General features: G+C 36.5%; 1 protein-coding gene across 1 annotated transcript in view; it reads right to left on the bottom strand.

Moving 5' to 3' along the window:
- The window catches only part of ERC2 (ELKS/RAB6-interacting/CAST family member 2), a 615,701-nt gene that overhangs the window by 150,140 nt on the left and 445,414 nt on the right, over positions 1 to 20,147 (bottom strand). Inside the window, exon 16 of the mRNA XM_087923860.1 lies at positions 5,202 to 5,333. Coding sequence (XP_087779986.1) covers positions 5,202 to 5,333 — 132 coding nt within the window. The remainder of the gene's footprint in view (positions 1 to 5,201; positions 5,334 to 20,147) is intronic.

The following is a 20,147-nucleotide window of genomic DNA, read 5'->3' as shown; positions in this document are numbered from 1 at the left end:
CTATTCAACACCATAGACAATACTGCTACCCTTTAAAAAGACCTTGATTATGTATCAGAATAGTCAAACAAAGGGCAACTTCAAATCTCAACAAATAAATGCTCTCTCCTACATATTGGCAAAAAAAATCAGAAACTAAAATACAAGCTGAATAGTCAAGACCTTGTTGATGATCCAAACTCTGTCAAGGACCTTGGAGTAATCATCTCTAAAGATGTAAGTGCTAGAGCTCACAGTAACTACATAGCCAAAGAGGCATTAAGAGTTGTTAACCTAATCTTATGTAGCTTTTTCTCTGGTAATAATGCACTAATAACTAGAGCATACAAAAGATTTGCTAGACCAATACTTGAATACAGCTCATCAGTCTGGAACCCACATTACATATCTGACATTAACACAGTTGAGAAAGTCCAGAGATATTTCACAAGAAGAGTTCTCCACTCCTCTACGTGTTGCAGAATACCTTATGCCACCAGACTCGAAATTCTAGACCTAGAAAACCTAGAATTACGCCGTCTTCGGTCTGATCTAAGTATAGTATATAAAATCATACATTGCAATGTCCTACCTGTCAATGAATACTTCAGCTTCAACCATAACAACACAAGAGCAAACAAGAGATACAAACTCAAGGTTAATTGCACCAAACTTGATTGCAGGAAATACAACTTCAGCAACAGAGTGGTCAATGTCTGGAATGCTCTACCTGACTGTGGTTTTTTTCCCCCAAACCCCAAAAACTTTAACCTTAGACTGTCTAGTATTGACCTCACCCCTTTCCTAAGAGGTCTGTAGGGGGCATGCATAAGCACACCAACATGCCTACCATCCCTATCCTATTGTTTCTTTTCTTTTCTTTTTTAATTTTTCTTGTATGTATCCATGTATTCATAACTATGTTTTTACTTATACCTATTATCTTGTAAACAATTGACAAAAATAAATAAATAAATAAATAAAAGTTTAACATCTTTAACTGCTGAGCCTTGTATTATTAGCATAGCATAGCATAGCATAGCATAGCATAGCATAGCATAGCATAGCATAGCATAGCATAGCATAGCACAGCAGAGCAAATAGTGTAATGGTATATACTATATTCCCAATAGTACTATATATACTTCCTAATGTGGACTGATATGTCTTGACGTTTATCTGTTCAAACAATAACCAAGTCCAGCCCTGTTTAGCTTTCTGAGATCACCTAAGGTCATCTAAAGACAGCTTCCTTGCTGAGCAAGACAGAGTAGAAAACAAATAAATTTAAATGTTATGTTAGGACAGAAAGAAAGATTTCCTTTCTAAAAAACATTTGCAGAATTTATTGTCCTTTGGAAAACTTCAATAAAATGCCCATCTCCTTAGCGTCTCTGGTCACAAATAGGATACAGAATGTGCCCATCTCTTAGATGTTTTTGAAATAAAATACTTGTGGAATATTTGCTAGCATCTAAAATCAATTAAAAATGCCTTACAACACAATCATCACAAGTTTAAGTATTCTGCTTCTCCTTCTGTAGTAAAAAAAAAAAAAGAGCTTGCTTGCCTGACTAAACTTGTAATAGATGTCTTTCCTGTCCTTGAGCACAAAGAATTAACATCTCAACTTAAAGTAAATCTAGTGGAAATAATGTAGTACTCATCTTATGAAAGTGTTTATTTTTTTCTCCCAAAAAGCATGTTGTAAGGGAACTAGAATAAGGCATCCTATTCTTGTCTTCTTGTCTGCTGCCTATAACTGGTAGTTTGAGCTGTCAGACATGTTACTACTGGCCCCAGACCTGTGAAAGCTTTTCTGCCACTTGCAGACAATTGTACTTTTTTTAACACAGGGATTGCCACACAAGGGATTTCATTTCTCACTCACTGTGACCTGAAAATACTTCAGCTTTCTATTGTATATAGGACCTTTAAAAACAAAATCTCAGAAGTGTTAATCTTCAATATACAAGAAACAATAAGATCTAGTAGAATGAAGTAAAAGATATCTCATTCATTTGGTTTATATCCACCTTTTCTCAAGTCAATTTAGATGGAGAGGTTGCTTCATTTTATTCCCACGAAGTCTACCTTGTGAAATAAGTTGTGTCATGAAAGAATGGCCATCCAATCTCACCAGTATCTGAGCTTTGGTCTGCCCAAGTTATAGTCCAGTATCTTAACTACTCTATCCTATTGGCTCTATTGAACAATGTGAGATTTATGAATCTCCTGGAATTTTTATACTATGATTTTATACTAGTGTTGGGGATTAAATTGGTCCAGAAGTTTTTGTATGACACAGACTAGCATAATAAACCTATGGTACAATCAGTTGGCAATAGCTGTAAAAAAATATAGATACTTAAACTTTTGCACACCAATGGTTAATTTGCAGTTTGCTTGATTCCATTTACTAATGTTCAGACTTTGGCTGATTGTATAGTTTTCCAATGGCATAATTAATCTGTGTTTACTTCCTTCATTAATCAGATACCACTGTATATACTAGTCCTGCCATCAGTTGTTATTCTGCTCTTTGTTTCCATGATGGTCTTACTGTTTAAGTATCACTTGTACTATTTACTTAAAGCTACTTTTTTGCCATCAACTTGATTGCCAGTGATTAATGTAGCCAGTTTTTAACTGAATAAAAATACCCAGAGATTTGCAAATATTACCCTGGGCAAATCAAGATATTCTGGAAATATGTCCTTATAAGAGATTAATTTAGTCTAGAATATTCACATTTTACTCTTTCTGTATACAACCTCCTGAAACATCACCTAATAACCTCTAATAAAATCCAGCCAGTTTTTAACTAGCTAATAAAAAAGCCCTGAAATACACACTGAACTCTCTCTTTTCATTTTAGAAATAAATCTAATTCTCCTATTAAGTGGTGCCATTTTGTTGTTTATATCTAAACACTTGTCATTTCCTCCACCTCCTCATTAGAGCTCTATTTTCAACAGCATTCATTTCTCCTGAAACAAAAATATTTTATCTTATTTTTATGTGCATTGGACCAAGGAAATCTGAAGGACAATTTATATAGTTGTTATGCTTTCTCCTAGTTTAATCTAATGTACATGTTGTTAGCATTTTTGTATGTTATATACATTTTAAAACATGCATTTTGTATTCATTTTTAAAGACATAGGCAGTGTTCGTGTACTCTCCATATGCAACCCTTCAAACCTAATTTTAAAAAGGATTCCAATTGTAATGTTGCTTGAGGAATGTTAATTAGACCAGTTGCCATTAACACGTGCATTCAACACTTTTTCCAAACCAAGTCCGCCCTTCCTCAGATAAATGGAATGGTGAGCTCAGCTTGTAGTTCTGTTAAAGGAACCTTGGACTGTTTGTTCAAAAGTGAGATATCAGCATTGACCAACAATCAAAGATGAATAAGAAGAAAATCCTTGCCAAGAACTCTTTGAAAAGTGTGTTCAGAGCATGGGTGGGGTATTACAGAGCAAAGTGTGGAGAGCCATTCAGTGCACCAGTAACAAAAGTTTTATTTCATGTTGGTTGAGATGAGGAAATGACTTTTTCATGAAAGAATCTCGCTCTTTCAACACCTATCACCTTTCTTTGTTCAGCACTTGGTTCTTTCTTCTTTTGAACAGAAAATAAAATAAGGAACCAACATGATGTAGTGGTTAAGGTGCTGGATAGGACTTGGGAGACTCAGGTTTAAGCAAATCCTCAGCCATTCTTAAAACCACTCTTTCTTCACTTAACTTAACCCCATACAGTTGGAGAAGAGAGTATTCTGTATACTGCCTTAATTGCTTAGGAGAAAATGAAGGTATATATATCAAACAAATAAAGTAAGAAATAAAGTTTCTCGCTCACCAGATTGTAAGGAGCACAGTGGCTCACTTGGTTAGGGTTGATGATCAGCAAGCCCAAGTTTGAGACCGGGGTGATATTGTATGATGGAGCGAGTTCCTATAATTTGTTCCAGGTCCCTCCAACCTAGCAGTTTGAAAGCATGCAAGCTTGGGAAGTTGGATAGGTACCATTTTAGTGGGCACATTAATGAAAGGAGCTCCCAAACAGGTGCCCCCACGACAATGGAGATGTCACTGACTAATCCATTCAACCCAGAAGTCCCTTGGTGCTTCCAACATGAATGTGAGTGACCAGATTGGATGGATATGATAAGTCTTTTTTATCTCTTTTTGCAAAATTTGGATTCTTCCCTTAAACTCAGCTTCTCACTATTTTTTTCTTTATCTATTTGTGAAAAAGCTAGACATTTTATGGATAATATAAAAACCTATCCTAGAAATCTTTAATATTTGAAGTTTTTTTAAAATATAAATAATAAATAATGGTTTTGTTAATTTAAAATTAAAGGACATATAGCAACTTGAAGAGATAAACCTTTTGTTAATAGTGATTCAAAGTTGAATTCAACACATTCAACTCAGTTATATTTTTTTTAGCAAGCTGAGTTTCATGAAACAAAACCATAATAGATTATATCTGAGTAGATCAGTTATCTAAACAACCAAACCTCTCTTCTCCCTCAAAAAGCAATTATTCAAAAATATTTTTTAATAGTGACATTGAGATCCTTTAGAAGTGCTAGGAAAGGGAGAGGGAAGAAAACCTTAATAAAAGGAAGAAGGGGAATCAAAGGTGGAAAGAGAAAGGAAAAATTTTGGCTCCTCTGAGTGATGGAAATAAATAACAAAGCTATTTATTTCAGTTCAAAGAGCAGATAACTAAGAGGTCTGTAAGGGGAGTGCATAAGTGCATCATTGTGCCTCCCATCCCTGTCCTATTGTCCCCATTTATTTGTACCTATTTCCTGTATTCTTACTCATGTTTATACTTATGCCTATTATCTTGTAAGCGATTGACAAATAAAATAAAATAAATAAATAAAAGAGCCACGGTGGCACAGTGGTTAGAGTGCAATACTGCAGGCTGCTTCTGCTGGCTGCTGGCTATCAGCTGCCTAAAATTTGACAGTTCAAATCTCACTAGGCTCAAGGTTGACTCAGCCTTCCATCCTTCCGAGGTGGGTAAAATGAGGACCAAGATTTTTGGGTGCAATATGCTGACTCTGTAAACCACTTAGAGAGGGCTGTTATTGCTATTGTTATAACTTTTATTTTTTCTCTCTTTAAATTTTTATTTTAGTTTGAAAACTGCCCAGGTAATAGTATGAAGTTAAAGCAAGTAGAGTGGTGTCTTACCTGTTCTGGGGAGGGTCTGTGATTGGAGTGTGTCCTTCCAGGAGATCTGTGGTGGTGATGGTGGTGATGATGGTGATAGTGATGATGGTCATCATCATAGTTGTCTGCCATCAGTTTCATTCTATTCTGCGTCTGAAGGAAATAAAGGAAATAAACTGACTAAATTCTAGAACACAGAGACAACATTATACAATACCTCTACTATGACACCAATATTTCTCCCTAAACAAAGTATATTATATAAAATATGTGATAGCTGATATCAAGAATTATAGAACAAGTGGTGACATTTTTGTGGTTAATAACTTGTTATGGATCCACAGAGAAATCGACTTCCAGAATTATCTCTGTCATGATCTAGACAGAATTATCTCTGTCTAATCTCAGGAGCATATTGATTGACCATGTTTAGCAACGCTTTTGAGTTTCTAGCTGAAAAATAAAGTTTGTTCCATGATAACTAACAATATGCAACTATTTTACAACCCATTTAGAGCAGCCCTCAAGAACTGAATGAATAAGATGATAGATAGATAATAGAAATAGATAGAGAGATAGAGAGATACATAGATAGATAGATAGACAGACAGATAGATGATAGATAGATACTTGAAATAGATAGATAGATAGATAGATAGATAGATAGATAGATAGATAGATAGATAGATAGATAGATAGATAGATGGATAGGCAGGCAGGCAGGCAGGCAGGCAGGCAGGCAGAGAGTGCAGGGAATATGGATGGATTGTTGGATGGATGGAACGAGCCAACCATCTCATGGAATCAGCAGGAATACCTTACACAAAAACCTTCATGGACTGAAGATGCACACTTTTCTATAAGTTCCACATCCATCCATCAAGTTTAATACTGGACCATCAAACATAAATTAAGATGCATGTGCTTCATAGATTGAATGTTTATTTACAAAAAACCATACTTTTAAAAACCACATATTCTAAACTATGCACATAAGCTAGACTCCTATTTTATTGAAACTATTGTATTTTGCATTTCAGATTCACCATTGTATAAATGCAGTGTAAAGTTTTAGAGTTAATGGACCTAGTAGATAAATATGGTTATCACAATTTTCTAGCTCTACACATAACATCTAAATCAGGGGTGTCAAACTCACGTCATCACAGCATCTTCACATGACACACCGGGACTTTTTTCCCCTTTGCCAAAGTGGATGGGGGTGGGGCCAGCACGTGATGCCTCCAGCCTGTGGGCCAGGAATTTGACACCCCTGATCTAAATCAGGGGTCACCAACCTTTTGGACTTCAGGGACCACTAAACTCATAATTTTAAATCCCACAGACCAGAGATCCTCAGAAAAAAGTCCCCAAAAGATCCCCGCAAAAGTCTGCAGGAAAATCCCTCACTGTTTTCCTACCGATCGAATGTTCTTTATTTGGGATCACAGGATACTATCTCCAGCTCCAATCTCGGGGTGGGAAAGAGAGACTTGGCTTCATGCAAGGAAAGCAGCAGAAGTCTTTCTTTCTCTCCCCCAATCTCCACCAGAAATGAGTCTTTGCCAGTGCAGCCTCTTAGAGCAGGATGCATTGCAGGGTCCCAAAGACTCATTTCTGGTGGAGTTTAGGGGGGGGAGAAAGAAAGGCTTCTGCTGTTTTCCTTGCATGCAGCCAAAAGCAGAAGAAGAAAGGCGGAAAGAAGCAGCCCAGTGGCCAGACCAGACATGTGGGGGGAATGAGGCAAGTTCCCCCCCTCTGCCCTTTCCCCCTCCCCTCACAACCTCACATTGTACACAATGCAAGTGATGCAAGCCTTGTGTTCTCATGGGCCATGTGGGTGGCGCAGCCTTGTGTTCCCGTGCAGCCTGGATTAATTGCTTTGGGGGTGACATTTCTCTGCTGTCTACCAAAATTTTCTTGTGGACCACCAGTGGTCCCTGACCCATTGGTTGGTGACCACCGATCTAAATAGTGATGAATGCTCCTGGCCAATAATCTAGAACATGTGTGGGGTAATAAAATAAAAATATAAAACATTTATTAAACCCTCTTTTAATATGAATTGGTAAGTGACATCCTAAAGTTGTGCCATTATTGGGGGAAATTTTTTACAGATTTACAGTCATAAGCTTTTATATGGTCTGAAACATAGTTCCTAATCATATACTGTAGTAAGAAAATCCCTTTTCAATCTATGTAACATCTAGTAGATTTCAAGGATTGGCCTTCTCAAATGAATTGTCTTTGTCTAACAAAGCAAAGTAAAACAAAAAAAAAGTAGAAAAGGAAGAAAGGAAAAGATGATCTTGTGTTTTAGCAATCATCTTTCTAAGAAAGAGCAACTCTAAACCTTACCCTATTTCATCTTTGAATTTTTAAAACATTTTATTTATTTATTTTCTTATTAGTGAACAGCCTTAAATTTCCTACCTTTCAACTGCATCCTATAAAAATGCACAAGTTAAACAAGAAGATATATGCAATCCTGAAAGTGTTTCCTGTAATGAGGTGTTGGGGATTATACTTGTCATGGAATAAGAACTGTGAATGAATGATGCCATATTCTTAATAAAGTGCTGAAACATAAATAAAACACCTTTAATATCGATTCCTGCTGAATCCAAACCATTGGCAAAGCAAACACAAAACTACAGCTAATGCAATCTGTGGTACTCTGAGTCTATATAAATCAATATGAACTGCTTAAATGGATAAACATTTAAAAAATTCACGGCATAATTATCCTTCTGAAGCCTTTTTGCTTCAGTGTAACTGCAGCCTGTCTTTTGATTAATATCAAATTATGTCAGAACTTTCTGAGGAAAAGAATATTGTTTTGCTGATTTACACATTGGTTAGAATAATACACAATTTAAGGTCACCTTTTGGAGTCTCTTATGGCATTCTCATAAGAAATATACATTTATATTCATGATGTTTAACTTGAAACATTGCATTTTCAGTGGTTTCAAACTTCCAAGCATGACACAATCAGATGTCTTATTTTAGGGGATGAAATAGGAAGAATAAACGCGTCTAGAAAATATGGGATAATTATATTTTTTTCAATCATTTAAATTAAATACTGTGAAATATTGCACTAACTCCTTTTAGGAGTCAAAAGACTCTATAATGCCAGGTATAGTTTTATTTCAGGAAGAAATTAATTAACTAGATTGGAATTTGTCCAGGACCTCAAGGGCTCTACACTTGAGAAACAAAAAATCCATGGAAATTTTATTGACCCCATATGTTTAAAAGCTTGGGGAGGGTGGTGGAATAAGCCTGCTTCCAACTATACTGGGTCTCTTGGCAATGTGATGAAAAATATTGATCTGGAGGGAAGAGTGCCACCTACTGATTTCTTTCTTCCACCATTTCCTGTAGTTTCATGAATTTCTTTAAAATATGTTGAAGTTCATTGTTTCCGGTTAGCATTGGACAGAATAAAATTAACCATTTTGCCCATCTTGAGTTGGTAGTATATCTATGAACATATACTCTGGTACCTCCTTGCTTGTATATTTTGGAAAATATGGTTAATCAAGCTTAGTTTAACTTCTTAAATTAGTTTCCTAACTATTATTCAGTAAGTTCAGTGATAGATGATTCAGTAACATTGTATTTTTCTTCAAGACATTTTGACTTCAGCTTGTAAAACTTGATTTCAGTTGCTTTAAGTACAATGACAGTTTTAATTGTAAATTTAACTTCATATTTTGTTTTTGCATGTCAGTGTTAGGTATTTCATTTGCAGGATCAGGAAGTGACAATAATATTGCACAGAATGAAAAGACACATTATTTCCCTATTGTGGAAAACCTTTAGGAAATATTTCTGAGCTTATGAAAACTTGCAGTAGGAATTATGTTCTTATAGGAAGAGGGGATCAGATACATAAGCATATACTATGGAAAAATATTCTTTTGAATAAATAATTCTTCCTTGGCAACATATTCTCCTGGCTATATTCAATCTGATATTTCACTTAGCAGAGCCAAATTATAATAAAAAGATTGATTGTTAAGGATTATCACTTTGTGAAGCAAGTCCCTGGATAATATATTCTGCAATTATTCTGTTAGCAACCAAACAATGAAAATCATATTGTAATATAAGCTTGGCATCTTCAGACGTCATGTGTTTAGTTCAGGTCCCAGTAGAAAAAGGTCTGAACAAAAAGTCTTTGATGACTATACTAATATACTTCAGATATGAGATATATGAAAAAATCATCTAGAAAATTTTATTGTAGAACCTTTGCTTATGAACGTATCCACACAGCATTTGTTAGAAATTATGTTTTGAGATATTAATTCCAAATAATGTATCCTAGTCAAAATATCAATCCACCCAAATGTGAAGGATTTTATTAGATAATAAATATCAATACAGTAGCAATCGCACTTTGACCAGGGGCCCTCAAACTACGGCCTGCGGGCCAGATACTGCCCATCGAAGCCATTAATCTGGCCAATGCGGGACCATGAGGCTGCCCCACCCACATCTCTGCACCTACCCACTGGCCCCTTCTGGAGGCCAGTGAGGCCAAAAACAGGACACATGGAGGCCTCAGGAGGCCAAAAGGAGTGGCATTTTGGGGCAGCAGAGTAGTACTGGAAGCTGATGTGGCCAAAAACTGGATGTGTGGAAGCCCCAGGAAGCCAAAATTGGGCCCATTTTTGGGAGGTACACTGGTACTGGAGGCCAGGGAGGCTAAAAACAGGCCCATTTTTGGCCTTCTCAGCCTCCAGAGAGAGAGGGAGGGGGAGAGAGAAAACATGCACACACACAAATAGACATCCCTCACACAGACCCCAAGGTAGCCACATTCCATCACTAATCTGCTTTCCATCCCCAGTAGCATAACAATTTAAAGTTTAATTTGTGTGTATTGTTTAATGGACTGCTAACTTGGCCACACCCACCCAATCACATGTCCAGCTAGCCATGCCCACCCAGGCTGCCTGGCCCTCCACTAATCTGAGGGACCATGAATTGGCCCCATTTAAAAAGTTTGAGGACCCTGACTTAGACTTATATACCGATTCACAGTGCTTTACAGACCTTTACAGTTTACAAAGTCAGCATATTGCCCCCCAAAATCTGGGTCCTCATTTAACTGACCTTGGAAGGATGGAAGGCTGAGTCAACCTTGGGCTGGTGAGATTCGAACTGCCAAATTACAGGCAGCTGGCAGTTAGCAGAAGTAACTTGCAGTACTGCACACTAACCACTGCACCACCACAGCTCGTTATACAATATACTTACTAGGACAAGAAGCAAATTGTCTACAGCTTCATCAAATAAAAAAAGTGATAACTTTTGAATGACTTATGATAGTCTAGCCCTTCACTATTTGATTTGTCTGAAATATAATTTGCGTGTATGGAAGACAAGTGCATGGGTGCTAGAATATTTCTGTGCCACTTTTAAATTTATTTGAAAGAGCAATGAAAGTGCCATCCCAATCTCCTAGGGACTTTCTCTTACAAGTTTGTAGTAAGAGTGAGAGTACAGGCTGAAAGCAGAATGTAAATAATTTCAAAAGAACATGCAACTGGACAATGTATACACTGGCATAGCATTTCTCTTTTTAACAAATCTCACTGTGTACCAACAAGGAACCTGCAAATATATAGTAACAATAAACCTTGGTTCATAGCTAAACTTAAGCATCTATGCCGTTCCAAAGAGGAAGCTGACAGAAAAGGTGACAGAATGCTATACAATCAGGCCAGAAACATATTAAAAAAAGAGATCAGACCAGCAAAAAGAAGCTACTCTGAAAAGTTAAGGAATCAGTTCTCAACAAATGAACCAGCAAAGATGTGGAAAACTCTTTTTTTCAAAATAAAGTTTTATTTGGGTTTTCACACACAAAATACAAGTAAAACATCTTTTTTTGAAAATAGCATGGTCCCGGGTTGAACTTCTTTATACAGACACAAAACTCAATTTCATGCTCCTTTTTGCATTCTATTCCATATCTTATACTATTTTACATTTTCTATATAGTTTTTCCCCTCTTTTAATTTTCTCAATTTTATTTTGATTATCTCATCTCAATTCAAATCATTATATTTATACTTTTGTCTGTTCTGTTTCAATTTCATATTACCTTTTCTCATTAAACAAATTTTCTCCTGTAGTTACTAATTGGAGTATGACACTTTTATATCTTTTAATTACATCCATTCAACTCTTATTTAAACTTCAATATATACCTTAAGTTTATGGCCTTCAATATAATACATAATATATAACTTCCAATTGAATTCTGCTTGGCACATTCTTATAATACATACTATATTCTTTAAAAAAAAAAAGAAAGATTGTAAATATATGTAATTATAAACCCTCATTCCATTCCAGTTCAGTTCTCTCATTAATAATCATTAAAACCATAACATCTTTAACACTTCTTTTCAATTAAATATCATATTTCCTTAAAAACACATGTAATCTCCATAATTGATTTTTCCCTTATTTCTCTTCACATATGTTTTATAAATCATTAAATATAGCTTTTGTTACATTTATTTATTGACAAGCATTCCATTGAATTACAATAGCTAATTTATCAGACATTTTAATCATACATTGTTTCATATTTTCTAAGATTATTTCTGCTTCTAATATAACCACACTAAAGATGTACCTTTGCAGAATCCCCTTTTCCATTAAGTTTTCATCCATTATCTCTAAATAGACTCTGCTTCTCTATATTTTGCTTCTGTCCTTTATAACTTCTTTTCCTTTCTTCCTTCCCTCTCATCTTCTCCCTCCCCTTTTTACCCCCTTGTCTCTCTACTTCTAATTCTCTCTTCTGCATTTCCCTCTTCTGTTGTATTCTGATTTTATACTTATTCTTCACTCTTTTATTTTTTTTGGAGTTGTTTTTCCCAATCTTAAACTTTCCATTCTCTTTCCCCCCTTTCCTTTTTTTCCCTTATCTAAGATTACTTGTTCATTAAAGATGGCTTCTTCTTTGTCTCAATCTTCTTGTTCTGCAGGCATTTCTTGTTGTTTCTCATAATTCCAAATCTCCATTTCTAAAAACTGAAATACGAAGCCAAAAGAACCTCTCCCTTCTTGTGCATCTTCTTTCTAGTTTTTAAGTTCCATTTTCAGTTCTTCTAAAAGTGGAGCCATTTTAAACAGCCAGCTCGGGTGCTCCAGCAGCGAGGCATGGATCAAAGCCTCGCAGAGATGAGGTTTCGGTCTGTCGCTGAAGAAGCTCAAACTGCCAAACATGTGGAAAACTCTTTAAAACATCATTGGCTTCAGAAAACCTCCTTCCCAGGCAGAAGGAAATCAACAACTAGCACATGGCCTAAGTGTGTTTTATTGCAGGTTTGAAAGGAAACTACAGCCACCTATCTCCACAACCCACATCTCAAACACACCAACAACAGCCAAGCCTCCTACAACCGGCCCCAACCCATTGGGTTCACAAGCTCTGGTGATCACAGAAAAAGAAGTGCAAGATCTATTACACAGACAAAAGCCAGGAAAAGCATCAGGGCCAGACAAGATAACTCCTTCTTGCTTCAAAGTCTGTGCTGACCAATTGGCCCCCATCTTCACCCAAATCTTCAATAGATCACTAGAGATGTGCTATGTTCCTTCCTGCTTCAAACACTCTACTATCATCCCAGTGCCAAAGAAGCCCTCCATCAAGGAACTGAATGACAACAGACCAGTTGCTCTAACATCTGTAGTTATGAAAATCTTTGAAAGGCTTGTGCTGTCCCACCTGAAAACCATCACAGATCTGTTGCTAGATCCCATGCAGTTTGCATACCGAGCAAATAGATCGACAGATAATGCTGTTAATATGGCTCTGCATTACATCCTACAGCTAAATTCGACATCATATTTGTCTGTGAAACATGGCTCAATGCATCTCTCCCTGACTCCATTATCACAGTAAGAAACTATCATGTTTACCAATCAGATAGTGAAATCCATAGAGGAGATGGTGTTGCTATCTTCTATAAAAAGTCCTTACATCTAAAAAGCATCCAAGTTACCCAAGAGCTTGCTCTTCCTGAAACCATCGTCTGTGAATTCTCCTTAAATATAACATTTTGATTTTTACTATGTTACAGAGACCCTGATTATGACATTGAACATGTAAACAAGCTAAAGTCACTAGTAACATGGGCAGCATCCTGACCACACGCTTTTATCTTTCTTGGCGACTTCAATCTACCTCACATTAACTGGACGCTAAACAAATGTAAAACTGAACCCATACATGCAACCTTCTACAATGCTGTAACAAACCTGGGACTGGAACAACTAGTAACCAACAATACTAGACTTAACACCTGCCTCGATCTCATCTTCTGCAATAGTTTGAATTCAATTTATGGAATGCAAATTAAAGAACCCTTTTCCAACAGTGACCACAGCATGATTGACTTTTGCCTCAACATACGTCCACACAAAAATCAACACAATGATGTGATCCCCAATTATAACTTCAAAAAAGGCAACTATGATCTTATAGATAACAATCTCTCATCCCTTGATTGGCAATTTCTATTCACTGGATGCAATACTGTTAAAGATCATTACAACATATTTTTACTTGAAGTCAAAAGAGTCATCCAACTATATGTACCAATAACAATTCCAAAAACCAGAAAAAACAGATTACCCATAACAATAAGGAAGCTTCAATCCAAAAAGAGATCACTTTGGCAGAAAAACAAATCTGGTCACGTTGCCAATTTCAAAAGCCGATACAAAAATTTATGCCACCAGATAAAGACTGAATGCACCAATTATCACATTAAACAAGTGGAAAACCTTCTATGCACCAATTCCACCCATGCTTTCTACAATTTTGTAAACAACAAACTAAAAGACTCAAGGTCCATCCCATCCCTGAAAGGACCTAATGGTAAAGATTGCAACAAAGACGCTATTAAAGCCAACCTCTTTAACACATTCGATGGCTCAGTATTTGTAAACAGCAATGCCCAGTATTTTGTAGTCGAACCACAGATAACTACAATGATCTAATACATATTGATTTTACAGTAGACAATGTTGAAAAAGCACTACGCAATCTAACACCATCTCTATCTATTGGACCAGACGGAATATGTGCCTACTTCTTAAAAAAGTTATCCACTGCCGGAGCTGAACCTCTTAGCATAATCTTTGAAAAATCTTTCAGGACCAGCTCCTTGCCAAAACTATGGTCACAAGCCATGGTCATCCCCATCTTCAAAAGGGGAGACCCCAGCCTAGTTGAAAATTAAAGACCAATCTCTTTATGCTGTGTCACCTGTAAAGTCATGGAATCAATTATTAACCCATCCATTATCCTCCACTTAGAAACAAACAACCTGCTCTCCAATAAACAATTTGGTTTCAGAAAAAAACTATCCTGCAATCTGCAACTCTTACACTGCACAAACTACACAACTCGATCCGGGCAAAACAATAGACACAATCTACATAGACTTCTGTAAAGCCTTTGATTCAGTGATACACAACAAACTACTCCTAAAACTAAAATCTTATGGTATCTCTGGACACCTGCAATACTGGATAGAAGCATTCTTCTCAAACAGACAACAAATGGTCAAAATTGGGAGCATCCTATCAAATTCTGTACCTGTCAACAGTGGTGTCCCCCAAGGCAGTGTTCTAGGACCAACTCTCTTCATACTCTACATAAATGATCTTTGTGATCATATTAAGAGCAACTGCATTCTCTTCGCTGATGATGTAAAGCTATTCAACACCACAGACAAGACTGCTACCCTTCAAAAAGACCTTGACTATGTATCAGAATGGTCAAACAAAGGGCAACTTCAAATCTCAACAAATAAATGCTCTGTCTTACATATTGGCAAAAAAAATATATCAGAAAATAAAATACAAGCTGAATAGTCAAGACCTTGTTGATGATCCAAACTCTGTCAAGGACCTTGGAGTAATCATCTCTAAAGATGTAAGTGCTAGAGCTCACTGTAACTACATAGCCAAAAAGGCATTAAGAGTTGTTAACCTAATCTTACATAGCTTTTTCTCTGGTACTATTACACTAATAACTAGAGCATATAAAACATTTGCTAGACCAATACTCGAATGCAGCTCATCAGTCTGGAACCCACATTACGTATTTGATATTAACACAGTTGAGAAAGTCCAGAAATATTTGACAAGAAGTGTTCTCCAATCTTCTACTCATTGCAGAATACCTTATGCCACCAGACCTGAAATTCTAGACCTAGAAAACCTGGAAGTATGCCGCCTTCAGTCTGATCTAAGTATAGTATATAAAATCATACGTTGCAATGTCCTACCAGTCAATGAATACTTCAGCTTCAACCATAGCAACACAAGAGCGAACAATAGATACAAACTCAAGGTTAATCGCACCAAACTTGATTGCAGGAAATACGACTTCAGCAACAGAGTGGCCAATGTCTGGAATACTCTACCTGACTGTGGTTTCTTCTCCAAACCCCAAAAGCTTTAACCTTAGACTGTCTAGTATTGACCTCACTCCTTTCTTAAGAGGTCAGTAGGGGGCATGCATAAGCGCACCAATGTACCTACCGTCCCTGTCTTATTGTTTCTTTTATTTTTCTTATATGTATCCATGTATTCATAACTATGTTTTTACTTATACCTATTATCTTGTAAGCAATTGACAAACCAAATAAAATATATAAATAAATAAATAAAAACACCTTAAATCTCCAAATACCTATGCAGGGGTCCTCTTTGTAGACTTCAGTTCAGCATTCAATACCATCATTCCAGACACTCTTCTGTGTAAATTAAACCAACTAGCAGTACCTGAACACACTTGTAAGTGGATCATAAGCTTCCTAACAGACAGGAAACAACAGGTGAAGCTAGGCAGAATCACATCTGATACCTGTACAATCAGCACACACACACCCCAAGGCTGTGTGCTTTCTCCACTTCTCTTCTTCCTATATACCAATGACTGCATCTCAAATGATCCATCTGTTAAAATACTGAAGTTTGCTGATGACACAACTGGATGATTGGTCTCGTTCAAGACAACAACGAATCCGCATACAGACATGAGGTTATACAACTTACCTTGTGGTGTGTCCAGAACAATCTGGAACTGAACTCACTTAAAACCATAGAAATGGTGGTAGACGTTAGAAGAAACCCTCCCATACTACCACCTGCTACAATACTAGACAACACGGTATCAACAGTAGAGACCTTCAAATTTGTTGGTTCTACTACATCACATGACCTGAAATGGATACCTAACATCAAAAAGTTCATCAAGAAAGCACAACAAAGAATGTTATTTCTGCGCCACCTCAGGAAGCTCAAACTGCCCAAAGAACTGCTGATCCAGTTCTACAGAGGAATTATTGAGTCTATCATCTGCACCTCTATAACTGTCTGGTTTGGTTCTGCAACCCAACAGGACAGTCACAGACTTCAGAGGATAATTAGGACTGCAGAAAAAACAATTACTATCAACCTGCCTTCAATCGAGGACTTGTATATTGCACGAGTCAAAAAGAGGGCTGTGAAAATATTTACAGACCCCTCACATCCTGGACATAAACTGTTTCAACTCCTTCCCTCAAAACGATGGTATAGAACACTACACACTAGAACAACTAGACACAAGAACAGTTTTTTCTCGAAAGATATCACTCTGCTAAACAAATAATTCCCTCAGCATTGTTCAACTATTACAAAGTCTGCACTACTAATCTGTGTCACTCCTTATCACCCATCCCCTCTCACTTGTGACTATATGACTGTAAGTGTCGCTTATATCCTTACAATTTTTATTGACTGTTTCCTAGTATGATTTGATTGCTTATTATATCCCATGACTTATTATATTCCCATGACTATCATTAAGTGTCGTACCTATTATTGACTCCTGATGAATGTATCTTTCTTTTATGTATACTGAGAGTATTTACACCAAGACAAATTCCTTGTGTGTCCAATCACACTTGGCCAATAAAGTATTCTATTCTATTCTATTCTATTCTATTCTATTCTATTCTATTCTATTCTATTCTATTCTGAGTAAGTGGCCTTATATACCCCAAGAACAGGGGCTAAACTTCTTTAACTTTCTATGTTTTGGGGAGAAAAAAGTATTATATCAGATTCAGCCAAGATCCTGTTGGTTGCAGAATGCTAGTAGATGAAAAATAGATCCATAAGAAGCCTGGGAAACAGTTTATTTCAGAATCTCCTTTTCGGTTTTCATAACTGCTTGGTGAGAGCATGTCAGTTTCACACTTCAATTACTGAAATGTATTGTTTTCTAGGTTGGCCATTCAGTTTCGCTAAGTATAGAGAAAAGGGGGCAATAGTTATTTCAACCACTGCTATGATTGTTTCAGATTTATTGCAATAGCTACAATAAATTATCCTTTCCGTGTCCATGTTCTTGAGTACTCAAGTATTTGCGGGAGCCAATCTGAGTTGGTCACTGGGACCAGAAGTTTTATCTTCTGAGTTTTCAGAGTCATACTGGAACCCTTCCTGAGGGAATTTTTCTCTCACCACATTCTGGTGAGAGGGAAATTCCCTGAAGATGCCCTACAATATGAGTCCGAAAGCTCAGAAGATTAAACTTCTGGTCCCAGTGACTGACCCAGATTGGAGCCTTCAACCCTATCCTGCAACATGTATATTTGCCTTCATTCACTCAAGTATTTGTCTACATAAACTGTCTCTAAATTTGGGACTTTGAGTGTGAATAGAATTCCTCACAAATATCACTACAGGTTTTGTGTGTGTGTGTGTGTGTGTGTGTGTGTGTAGAGGGTATTTCTCAAAATCATGTTGCATGCAAGAAAAGAATCCTAATCATCACTGTGGATCTCAGCCATAAAGCCTAAAAATCTGAAACAACTATCCTTGCAATATTCCACATCAATATTCTAATATCATAGATAGCCACAACCAGCATTTTTGCCCTGTAAAGTTTAGTAACACAAATTGAAGATTGTTCAGTTCAGTAGGCTTAAAGTAGAATAATTTTTTTAAAGTGCATTCTCTCTGGGAAAGCTGAGAGAGCCATATAACCTTCTGAATTTCTCACAACAAATAAAAGGGAAAGAAATCAAAAACTTGAGTTGACTTGACTTCTGGGTTGAGCCCTCCTCGCTGACGGACTGTAGATCGTGACTGTCCGCAGCTATGGTCTGTGCTCTTTTGTTGGAGAGCCCTGATCATTGTGATTAGGGGCTGAAGCTGCCTTGGAGGGACGGTGGAGTAAGGGGAAGCTGCCAGCCAGGTTGAGGGGAGCTGCATCTCCCCTACTGAGCTTGGTCTTTTGCCCCGCAAAGATGACTGAAGTGGTGGTCCAAAATGGCCATCCCGAAGAGGAGGACTCAGCTGGACTAAGATTTGTGCAGGAGTGAAGAAAGAGTTGGATAACATCTGAGCTGGGACAATTGGGTGAAACAACTAAACAAAAAGTACCCCGGGATTAAGGTAACATTGAACTCTTAAGAAAAGAAAAGTGAGCGGCGGAAATACAAAGGGACAGCAAAAAAAAAAAACATAAGCAAATAATTTTGACAGCTAAACGGGGCTTTGAACGGGGAAAGGAAGAAGCTGGAATTAAAGACTTAATTAAATTTGATTAAATATTTTGGCTACAAATAGGCATAAAATAAAGCTGGACTTAAGATTATCAAAAAATGATAATGATAATAATAAAATTTACAAATCGGAGACTGGATTGCTCTGGAATATTGAGGTTCAAAAAACCCTGAATAACAAAATAAGGGAAAAGGGGGAAGACTTTGTATAACAGAGAGTGCCATCTTCTGGATAAAAACTTAAACTCAAACAAAAGGGAAATCATCCTGTTTCTGTATGAACTTGTGTCAATATAATGTTAAAGAAATATTGAAACAAAATAAGAATCTTAGAAAGTGAAAGCTGAACCAGAATAAAGAAAGAAGCAAGGAAAGACTGACTGTGGGATTCATTGATGGTTTTTGTATAGACCCTGGGTTGGAACAATTGAGAACTTTAGAAAACTTGAAGTGTTTTTTGTGGACTTTAATGATTTTAAAATATAAGAGTGTGTAATGATTATATCTCTTCGGGAATTAAAAATGGAACTTAAAAATATGAGAGAATTACTACAGGAAAGAGGTGAATCATTTTGTTCTGTGTTAGAAGAAATGGAAATGGTGATTGAACAAAAAGAAAGAACTTCAGAGGAGGAGGAGTCAGCTCAAGGACAAGCCATCTTAAATAGACAATTAACACAAAGAACACTATAAAGACGAGGGGAAAGAAGGAAGGCTAAAAATTTGAGATTTAAGAAGGTAATCAAAAAGGGGAATACCTGTGAAATCAGGAGAGGTAGAAAGGCACAGCAGAAAAGGGGTAAGGAAGATATCAAGAAAGAGAGAGATATAAACTGGAATGAGAAAAGATATGGGGAAAAGAGAGCGAGGAGAGGCAGTAAGAAACAGGTGCAGGAAATAAAGAAACATGGAAATAGTAAAATGATGAAAAGAAATTGTTTTTTTAGAGATAATGGTTGATGAATTAAAAAGGGATTCTGCAGGGTGACAAGAGGTAACAAGAATATATTTGAAATTAAAAAATACTTAGAAAATAGGGTAATATAGATTTATTTATTTTTTTTGCATAGAACGTGAAGGATGTGTGTTTGTGTTTATTTTCTTTTTTTTTTTGAAATATTTTTTTTAATAACAAGATAAACATAAACATACATAACAAAATAAACATAAACATACCACAAAAAACATAAAAAGATCCTTCTTCATGAATTTACATACAGTGCATCGATTGGTTTACCACTTTTTTTTGTGCATCCATTTCCTAGTCACTAGTATAATTATATTACATAATAGCTCATATTATCAATCAATAATTGTATAACCTAATATCATCACTAAAAAAAAAATCATTTATAATTTT

Source organism: Pseudonaja textilis, chromosome 2, assembly GCF_049901715.1.
Source record: "Pseudonaja textilis isolate UNSWEBS1 chromosome 2, rPseTex1.2, whole genome shotgun sequence".
NCBI classification, from domain to species: Eukaryota; Metazoa; Chordata; class Lepidosauria; order Squamata; family Elapidae; genus Pseudonaja; species Pseudonaja textilis.
The sequence above is the reverse complement of the archived record's forward strand: the minus strand, read 5'-3'. Positions and strand labels throughout refer to the sequence as shown.